Source organism: Anser brachyrhynchus, assembly GCF_964034855.1.
Source record: "Anser brachyrhynchus genome assembly, contig: SCAFFOLD_173, whole genome shotgun sequence".
Taxonomy (NCBI): domain Eukaryota; kingdom Metazoa; phylum Chordata; class Aves; order Anseriformes; family Anatidae; genus Anser; species Anser brachyrhynchus.
In genome coordinates, this window is record NW_027664135.1 from 101,838 (window position 1) to 112,551 (window position 10,714).

Consider the following 10,714-nt stretch of genomic DNA (forward strand, 5'->3'; position numbering starts at 1 on the left):
TAATCATATTTGTTCAGGAATGTCCTAATTCACTCCACTTCTCCAGAGGCGTGAACCAGACCATGGTCTCTGTGAGCAAGAAGCCTTTCTACAGGTATCTAGAACAAGGGTACAGCCACCCTCCTGTGTCCCATCTCTGTAATAAAAGTGGATTTCCTCTCTGCTGGTGTCTGGAGGTTGGGCTCTTCTCACAAAGTTCAGGTCAAGAACATGCTGAACAAGTGTTCCTTGTGATGCCCTGCCACCCTGCTTGGGCTCTGCATGGGCTCAGGGGAGGAGGGCAAGGGGTGATGCGTTGGGAAATGAGCCTGGACTGAGCCTTCACATGTGGGTGCCCAGTGCCCCTGGAGATGAATGATCCAAAGGGATCTGCTTGGATCTGTCCCCATATGACTTTGGGGCATCACTAATCCTTTGCTCTGCAGAACAGCTCCACTGGCTTGCAGGAAGCATCGGGAGGGTCAGGAATGGCTGGCCAGGCCAGCACAGACACAGAAACCTGGGAAAATCATAGAATCATGGCATTATTAAGGTTGGAAAAGACCTCTAAGGTCAAGTGCAACCATTAACCGAGCACTGCCAAGTCTACAAAAGGCTGTTTGGGGGCAGAGATATCCAGGAAAAAGAGCGAAGGAGCAGCTTTGTTGCTTCCAGGGGGCAACAACAGAGCAAAAGCAACCCTCTGGGCCTGGCCCATTCAATCAGCCCTTGATCCACCTCATTTGCCACTTGTACTCAGTCTATACTTTGTCACCTTGTCAAGAACATGGTATGGGGGAGAGGCTCACTGTGCCCCAGATCCTCCAGCTTGTTTAAATGTCCCCTAATGGAGGATGGAGGGAAAGGATCTCTCCTCCCAGGAGCTGGGCGGTCAGGGCTTGGTTTGTCTTGCTAAAACCCATCACGGCTTTACTCAGCATCAGACACCTACACTTTGCCTGCCTGGCATCACTGCCTCCAGTTTTCTGCTCTGATGACTCCTTGGGGAGGCTTTCTCAGGAATGGGTCTCAGTGGAGCCCAGTAATTCTCCAAGAAACTTCACTGTTTGCTTCTGGCTTCACCTTCTTCATCACTTTGTGCAATCACCTCTCAGCACTGGAGGTTCATGGACTCAGCACCAAATCAGAGAATCGTCACAGAATGGTTTGGGTTGGAAGGGACCTAAAAGTTCCACCCCCCTACAAACAAACAAACAAAAACCAAAAAAAACCCAACACCTTTAATTTTAAGGGTATTTAAAAACCATTTTTCAGTTCATAGATGAAACGATAGCAGCACTCTCCTATTGACATTGATCCAGGTTGACTCCTAAGGAGGTCTGGGCAGGCAGAAAAAGCAGTCTTCTGAGGCCAGACACTGTAAGGACAACCTGACCCACCATTTCTCTAATTGCCCACCTGGTCTTTTCCTTACCATCCCTTTTCCTTACACCAGGCTTCTCCACTGAAGTCTGCAGCTGGATGTTACGGCTCCTTTGCATCAGCTGACGGCTGCTTTCCTCAGACAATTGGCTGCACACAGGCCCAGAAGGGTTTCTCTTCCTTGCAAGCAAAGTTAAACATGATGCAAAAGAGTAAAGAACTCTCCTCAACTGTGTGCTAAGCCCAAGCAGCATCTAATGAGGTTCACCTTCCACAGGGGATGTCTGTACAAGAACAGATTAGGCAGAGAGATAGGAAAGGATATCTCTTTAATGCTCTGATTAAAGATAACTCATTGTTCTCCTCTCTTTTTAATTACACGAGGGCCAGTGTTATAAATGTGAGGAAACAGTTTACCAGGAAGATGAGTTGGGATGGGGGGGGGGGGGGGGGGGGTTGCTCAATGTTAATTTTGAACCGGAGACCTAAGATGGATTGAGACGTGGAGCCTGCCCAAAGGCATGGTACAATCACTGAGCAGGATATAGGAAAATTATACCAACACTCACATCTGGATGGACAGGACAGGTGTGTGTTATCAGAGTCATGTCCAGGTGCCCATCCAACAGAGTCTACAATAATTTGTGAAGCTGGCGTACACACAGTATGATTTTCAACCCAACATCCTATTGAAATGGTGTCCCCTGTTGTCCCTCTCAAAGATAGGATATATTGGTCTAGGTCTTCAGCTGTCAGAATCCATTCCCTTTTGTAGAAAGTAATATTATTACGTATTGCTACTCTGGATAGATTTAAGGATCTAGCAGGATAGGTGTCAAATAACCTCTCCGTAACCTATCTGTAAGCTTCAACCCATGGCTACCGCATCACACATGAGTCTCACATCTTGCACACATTAATCCTGAATTTACAGGTGAGCCCCATATGTCCTGCTCGATTTCCCCATAAACATGCTACTCTAGGTGACTGAGTCAGGGTAAAGTTATACCACCAACACATAAGGCCATCATGACATTGTTTTGTTGTGCAATTACTTATGGTTATAGAGATTTGGCTTATTCTCTCATACTGAAGGTTGTTAATAAGCAGGCAGCCCACCTTCATATCATCACTTAGTGTTCTGATCAGTTGTGGCAATTGTTTGTGCTTATTCCATTCCCACCTATTTTGTGAGTATACTTCATTGCTGTTCATTACGAGGGTGACTAGGTTCAACTGACTGTAGGGCATAATGCCCATTTGCCCTGTATATCCCAGCAGTGCATGGTCCCCTGGGCTTTGTGTTGAAGATGGGTAGATCATAATGAACATAATTAACAGGATTGGGCGACGTTCCTTATTTGCTGTATCTGCAAGAAATAAAAGGAAACTGTTTTGGTGGCAAGCTCCAAACAGGCTACCCCTTTCATGATGCAGGATAAATCCATCTAGCATTGATTTTATGTTCTGCCCTCCACTCTCAATGGTGTACCAAGCCAGAGGTCCTTGTGGCTTATTCAAGGTCAATGTGGTCAATGGCTCAACGTCCAAGTGGAGATCAGTAATCAGTGGTGTTCATCAGCGGTCCGTATTGGGATCAGCGCTGTTGAACTACTTTGTCGACGACATGGACAGTGGGATCGACCCTCAGCAAGTTTGCGGATGTCACCATGCTGTGTGGTGCAGTCAGTACACTGGAGGGAAGGGATGCCATCCAGATGGGGCCGTACAAACCTCATGGAGTTCAACAAGTGCAAGCGCAAGATCCTGCAGTCAGGTTCGGGGCTAGAGGCTGTCCCTGATGTATTTTCTCAATCTGTTTCACAGCTCTAACTAGGGATGAAAGGCCTTTCTCCCATTCATTCCTCTTTCTTTCAATGCAGTTGAGCTAAAAGATGGAGGTTGTTTTGGAAAATTGTTCCTTATGTTGATAAAGCTATGTCTTTGATGGGATTGATACTCGTTGCAAAACCTCCACTAAAGCCCCACAGGCAATTGTAGGTGAATGTTTGTAACCATGGGGAAATCTATTAAAAGTATACTGCACTCCTTCCCAAGTAAATGCAAAGTGGGGTTTATCTGTTCCTCCAAGAGGACCATAAAGGACATATCTTTAATGTCTAGAACAGCCAACCACGAGCCTGTATAGTGGCAGTCGGGTTTGCGATATATGGACTGCTGCAGCGTTGGCATTGAGACATCGGTAGTCAATCATCTGTCGCCATCTACCGTCAGGTTTAACCAAGGGCTACCCTGGAGAATTGTATGAGGATGTGTTCTGAAAATAATTTGTCGAGACTCTTAAGTCCAGTAACAGTCGAAATTCCATGGCTGCAGAGGTCGGGGCCAGGGAAGAGCCTGGGCAGGGCTGTCCCCCAGCACAGGCATGGAGCCCAGTGGGAGATGACCCCAGAGCAAAACTCACTGCCCAACCTGGGGTGAGCAGCCAGTGCTAGAAGTGGTTGGTGAGAAAGGCTAGGGGGTGACGAATGCCCTGGGACACCACCCTGGGCTCTGCCTATGCCACCAAGGCACTCTCCTCTCTGCTTTAACTGCATGTCTCAGCTCCCTTCCACGAGCCTTGGCTCTGCACCACAAAGCCGTTGAGGTGAGTCTTCATCCTGCACGGTGCCACAGCTCAGCTAGCTGTCATGTTTTCCTCTGCTGTGCACTTTACAGCCCAGGACAGACCCTCCCCAGCTCCCTCACCTCCCTCCCCTGTCCCCAGACCAGACCAGACCAATTGTGGGCTGTGGTGTGAGTGCCCCAGGGCCACTGCATTACCCTGCACTGGCCACGTGTCCTGGATTTGCCTGGGATGGGGTTAATTTTCTGCATAGACATTCGTATCATGCTATGTTTTGGATTCGTGATGAAAAGTGTTGGTAACACACCGATGTTTTAGTTATTGCTTAGTAGTGCTTGCACTGAGTCAAGGAGTTTTCTGCCTCTTGTGCTATCCTAACAGTGAGGACTCCAGGGGTTTCACAAGAACCTGGGAAGGGACACAGCCAGGACAACTGAATCCAAATGGCCAAAGGCGTATTCCATATCATGCAACATAGTGCTCAGCAATAAAAACCCAGGTAAAGAAGGAGGACCGGGGAACATTCAGAGAGGTGGCGTTTGTCTTCCCAGGAAACCATTATGTGTGATGGATCTTGCTTTTGTGGAAATGGCCAGACATCTACCTGCCGATGGAAAGTAGCAAATTAATTCATTATTCTGCTTTGCTTGCATGCATGGCTTTAGTTTTGCCAAGCAAACTGTCTTTATCCCTTTTTGGTCCTATTAGTTTTGGCACCAGCTTTGGAAGAAGAGCCCAGACCAATGCACACAAGAAAACCCATTTTACTACAGAGATGGTACAAAAAGTCAGGTCTGAGCCCATGTTAGACAGACTTTCCATGGCCTCCAGGTGCAAAAGAGCAGGTCAGTTCCTCAGATGTAGTGAGACAAATCCAATCATTTGTGTAGGAAAATGATAAGGAGAAATAACAACAGTAATGCAATGAATAAACAAAGCTCTGGCCCAGTATGGTGTTTGCAGGAAATCCTTTCTAGAGATGTGACGCTTTAGTTCTTAAAAAAATGTCTGTCATCACTTTCTTAACGGCATCCTTGACCTGCTGGTTCCTCATGCTGTAGATGAGGGGGTTCAGTGCTGGAGGCACCACCGAGTATAGAACTGCCATCACCAGGTCCAGGGATGGGGAGGAGATGGAGGGGGGCTTCAAGTAGGCAAAAATCCCAGTACTAATAAATAGGGAGACCACGGAGAGGTGAGGGAGGCACGTGGAAAGGGCTTTGTGCCGGCCCTGCTCAGAGGGCATCCTCAGCACAGCCTTGAACATCTGCACATAGGACACTAGAATGAAAACAAAACAACCAAAGGCTAAACACCCACTAGCCACAAGAAGCCCAGCTTCCCTCATGTAGGAGTAGGAGCAGGAAAGCTTGAGGATCTGGGGGATTTCACAGAAAAATTGGTCCACAGCATTGCCTTGGCAGAGAGGTAGAGAAAATGTATTGGCAGTGTGCAGGAGAGCATAGAGGGAAGCACTGCCCCAGGCAGCTGCTGCCATGGTGGCACAGGCTCTGCTGCCCAGGAGGGTCCCGTACTGCAGGGGCTTGCAGATGGCCACGTAGCGGTCATAGGCCATGATGGTGAGGACAGAATACTCTGCTGTCATCAAGAAAAGAAACAGAAAAACCTGGGCTGCACATCCTGCGTAGGAAATGGCCCTGGTGTCCCAGAGGGAATTGGCCATGGCTTTGGGGACAGTGGTGGAGATGGATCCCATGTCGAGGAGGGCGAGGTTGAGGAGGAAGAAGTACATGGGGGTGTGGAGGCGGTGGTCGCAGGCTACGGCGATGAGGATGAGGCTGTTGCCCAGGAGGGCAGTCAGGTAGATGCCCAGGAAGAGCCCGAAGTGCAGGAGCTGCAGCTCCCGCGTGTCTGCGAATGCCAGCAGGAGGAACTCGGTGATGGAGCTGCTGTTGGACATCTGATCCCTTTGGTCATGGGGTTCTGCCAAAGGAATAAGCCAACTCACAAGTTAGGACTTCTCCAATCCAATCTCTTTCCACTCCTTGCCCTCCAGTCCCACAGCATCACCCCAAAGCACTGGGCACTTATTTCCTTGGAGCAAAGCCATTGCTCACAGGGGGTCCCGGGCTCTTTGTAAAAGGGTATCACATTACTGGTCCGTGCTTGGCCCTGGTGCCACAGCTGAGGTACAGCTGCCCAAACGTGCACCAATGCCCTCAGCCAGGAAGTGGCAGAGGGAACTGGAGCCCCTCGTGCTGTCACAGAATAGGGACACTTATGGAATAACTCCTGAGATGTGGCAAGGAGCTCATAAGTCTGGTGGTGCACAGTGGCACATGGCCACTCACCTTCCTTTCAGCACCCTCGTGCACCTCCGTGGCTGGAGCTCTGCTTCATGCTGGCTCAGGGCACTGTGAGGAGCAGGGTCTCTCCTCCTGAAGGACTCAGCCCCACTCTACACCGGCTGCCCCGTTGGAAACATGCTGAGATACTCCAAAATTCAGCATTTACCTCTCATGTCACCTACTTGCAATGCAGAAGGGCTGCTCAGCACCTTCCAGCAGAAGAAGCTCCTGGGTGTGCACTAAGAGGTTGCCTGCAGAGAGCCAGCTCGCTGCCCAGCCCCACGCACCGTGCTGTCAGGTCCCACGGACGGAGGTGCTCCGAAGGACTGTTGCTGGACAAAGCTGCACGGCAGGACCTGCACTGCTGTGTGTGAGCTGCTGCAGGGAGCGAGGGGCAAAGCAAGGGCAGCATGGGCAGGGAGGGAATGGGAGAGCTCCCCAGCACTCCTGCTGACTGGGGTCAGGGCAGACAGATTGCACTCGGGAGCTTCTCGTCCTCGCGCTCCAGCTGCCAAGGAGGTCACTCAAGCCAGGAGCCCGTGGCCTTGGTGACAGAGGCTCTGCTGGCTGGGAGAGGAAAGGGACTTAAGCCAGCAAAGGCCTCTGCACTGCAGGGGCAGGGGCAGGAAGGCGCCTGAATCTCCCTCCCATGGTGTTTGTGGTAGCAGCCCCCTCTCCCCCCATCTGCTACCTGGGACTGACCCTGCAGGCGGCTCTCTCCCCATCCCCACTTCTCCTCCCTGCCCATGCTCACATACATGCCCTGGATGCTGACCCTACAGTGGGAAAACCCTGCTCTGGAGCACGTCCTCCTCCACACCAGCGAAACTGGGAGAGTCCTGATGGGTGCTCCAGGCTGTGGGACATGCCAGCTGTACCAGACACTCACCTACACCACCCTGCAGCCAGAGACTTACTGTGTGAAGGCTGGTGGAGATTCCTTCTGCAGTGAGCTGGCAGTTGTCCTCCCACCCTACGCTGCCTCTCACCTCTCTCTCTGTGTGTTCTCCTCTCCCCTTTTCCCCTGCAGGCAGAGCCCCCAGCCCTATTAGTGAGCTGCTCCTGGGCAGAGCTGTCTCTCTGCAGCTCTGCTCGCTTGCCACAAGCTCCCTGTGTCCCAGGAGCCCAGCCCAGCTCAGCAGCAGAGGCTCAGCCCAAGGCGCCACTTGCTCTGCCCCTCTTGCATCCCTCGAGACGTCCCTGGGGCTGCAGGGCTGATGGCTCCTGAAGGCAGCAGAGTCCCTCGTGGGGCACCTACTTGGAAGCAGAGCGACGCAGTCCCTCTCTGCCCCTCTCTGCACGCTGGACAGACTGATTCCTGCAGCAGGAGTTGCCCTGCCAGGTCGCGGTGATCTACGGAAGGCGTCAGCGTCCCCCCCTGGAGCCCCCTGTTCCTGCCCCAGTGTCAGGCAGGACGCGGGCAGTGGCAGGCAGGGATCCCGTGGGGCAGGGCAGGGGTTCAGCTCGGCCAGTGCTGCTCTCTCAGCTCTCATCAGTGGCCCTGAGGCTGGCAGCTCCCTTCCTGCAGCCCACAGACCCCCAGCAGCTGGGATCCCTCTTGCCTCTGCTCGGTGCAGAGACAGTGGGTGCCTGCGGGCCAGCCCCTACCCTGAGCTCCCCCTGGGTCAGCAGGTCGGGAGGGGGGCAGTCATTGCTCACACACACCCCAAAAAACAAACCAACCTTGGTGGCACTGGAGGTGCCAGGGGTGGTCCCATCCTTGTGCATGTGTCTGGCCCTTCTAACGGGGCACGGGTGGGACACCCCCGCCTGCCTGAGCATCAGCTGAAGGGCGGTAGGGAGAGGGCCATTTGTCCAAGTGAGACGGCACCAAACATGGAGGGCATTCAAACCTGCCCTGGGCACTTATTTCCTTGGAGCAAAGCCATTGCTCACAGGGGGTCCCGGGCTCTTTGTAAAAGGGTATCACATTACTGGTCCGTGCTTGGCCCTGGTGCCACAGCTGAGGTACAGCTGCCCAAATGTGCACCAATGCCCTCAGCCAGGAAGAGGCAGAGGGAACTGGAGCCCCTCGTGCTGTCACAGAATAGGGACACTTATGGAATAACTCCTGAGATGTGGGAAGAACTCATAGGTCTGGTGGTGCTGTAAAAGACACACGCAGGTTATTCAGGACATAAGACTCATCAGAGCATCACAGGAGAAGCTGGTGGTGGTGACATTGTGTTGGGGGTTACAAATGTGGTGAAAAAGTGGTCCAAGTGTTGTTCAAGCAACCCATGGACATCTCCAGAAGAACGACTTCATCTCTTACAAGGGGCTTGAATTTCCCTGGCATTTCCTCATCAAGTACCATGTAGTCAGGGTGCTACAGCGCACCAAGGGGTGCTGGTTCTTTGTGGTCCAATGTGAAAGGAACAAGTTCTCTCAGAAAAGACAGCAGTTCTGTTAACATCCCTGAACAGGTCATAGGAGTATATCAAATCTTTTGCATCTCCCAGTGCTGGGAGCCCCAAGCAGATACCACATCAGATGGACCTCTAGTCAGGCCACAGCATGTGGAGCCGATCCTGCTTTTTAGTGTGCTTGCAAGGGGGTGTTTATATCGACCACATCACTTCAGTCAAAATGACCTCACAAGAGTTTCCAGCAGGTTCTTCCCTCATTCTGCAATTTATCCCGGGTTCTGTCGCCTCCCCCAGCTCACTGATAAAGTCCTGCACGAGCAGGTCCCACAGTCAGCAGTTCTCCACTAATTACTGGTCTCCAGGCCGAGTATGATCCACTGTCTGTCTGAGTCTGACCCTCCAACCACTGCTTTAGTGCTCCATCTAGAGAGCCCGGGACCCGCTGTGAGCAATGGCTTTGCTCCAAGGAAATAAGTGCCCAGGGCAGGTTTGAATGCCCTCCATGTTTGGTGCCGTCTCACTTGGACAAATGGCCCTCTCCCTACCGCCCTTCAGCTGATGCTCAGGCAGGCGGGGGTGTCCCACCCGTGCCCCGTTAGAAGGGCCAGACACATGCACAAGGATGGGACCACCCCTGGCACCTCCAGTGCCACCAAGGTTGGTTTGTTTTTTGGGGTGTGTGTGAGCAATGACTGCCCCCCTCCCGACCTGCTGACCCAGGGGGAGCTCAGGGAAGGGGCTGGCCCGCAGGCACCCACTGTCTCTGCACCGAGCAGAGGCAAGAGGGATCCCAGCTGCTGGGGGTCTGTGGGCTGCAGGAAGGGAGCTGCCAGCCTCAGGGCCACTGATGAGAGCTGAGAGAGCAGCACTGGCCGAGCTGAACCCCTGCCCTGCCCCACGGGATCCCTGCCTGCCGCTGCCCGCGTCCTGCCTGACACTGGGGCAGGAACAGGGGGCTCCAGGGGGGGACGCTGACGCCTTCCGTAGATCACCGCGACCTGGCAGGGCAACTCCTGCTGCAGGAATCAGTCTGTCCAGCGTGCAGAGAGGGGCAGAGAGGGACTGCGTCGCTCTGCTTCCAAGTAGGTGCCCCACGAGGGACTCTGCTGCCTTCAGGAGCCATCAGCCCTGCAGCCCCAGGGACGTCTCGAGGGATGCAAGAGGGGCAGAGCAAGTGGCGCCTTGGGCTGAGCCTCTGCTGCTGAGCTGGGCTGGGCTCCTGGGACACAGGGAGCTTGTGGCAAGCGAGCAGAGCTGCAGAGAGACAGCTCTGCCCAGGAGCAGCTCACTAATAGGGCTGGGGGCTCTGCCTGCAGGGGACAAGGGGAGAGGAGAACACACAGAGAGAGAGGTGAGAGGCAGCGTAGGGTGGGAGGACAACTGCCAGCTCACTGCAGAAGGAATCTCCACCAGCCTTCACACAGTAAGTCTCTGGCTGCGGGGTGGTGTAGGTGAGTGTCTGGTACAGCTGGCATGTCCCACAGCCTGGAGCACCCATCAGGACTCTCCCAGCTTCTCTGGTGTGGAGGAGGATGTGCTCCAGAGCAGGGTTTTCCCACTGTAGGGTCAGCATCCAGGGCATGTATGTGAGCATGGGCAGGGAGGAGAGGTGGGGATGGGGAGAGAGCCGCCTGCAGGGTCAGTCCCAGGTAGCAGATGGGGGGAGAGGGGGCTGCTACCACAAACACCATGGGAGGGAGATTCAGGCACCTCCCTGCCCCTGCCCCTGCAGTGCAGAGGCCTTTGCTGGCTTAAGTCCCTTTCCTCTCCCAGCCAGCAGAGCCTCTGTCACCAAGGCCACGGGCTCCTGGCTTGAGTGACCTCCTTGGCAGCTGGAGCGCGAGGACGAGAAGCTCCCGAGTGCAATCTGTCTGCCCTGACCCCAGTCAGCAGGAGTGCTGGGGAGCTCTGCCATTCCCTCCCTGCCCATGCTGCCCTTGCTTTGCCCCTCGCTCCCTGCAGCAGCTCACACACAGCAGTGCAGGTCCTGCCGTGCAGCTTTGTCCAGCAACAGTCCTTCGGAGCACCTCCGTCCGTGGGACCTGACAGCACGGTGCATGGGGCTGGGCAGCGAGCTGGTCTCTGCA

The 10,714-nt window shown here is 53.6% G+C and overlaps 1 protein-coding gene across 1 annotated transcript; it reads right to left on the reverse strand.

The window, feature by feature from the left end:
- Positions 1-4,922: 4,922 nt before the first annotated feature.
- On the reverse strand, positions 4,923-5,870 carry LOC308186225 (olfactory receptor 14C36-like; the record flags this gene model as incomplete). The annotated part of the gene is made up of 1 exon (XM_080608345.1): positions 4,923-5,870. The coding sequence occupies one exon, from the start codon at positions 5,868-5,870 to the stop codon at positions 4,923-4,925; it is 948 nt and encodes a 315-aa protein (XP_080464471.1).
- Between the last annotated feature and the right edge of the window lie 4,844 nt (positions 5,871-10,714).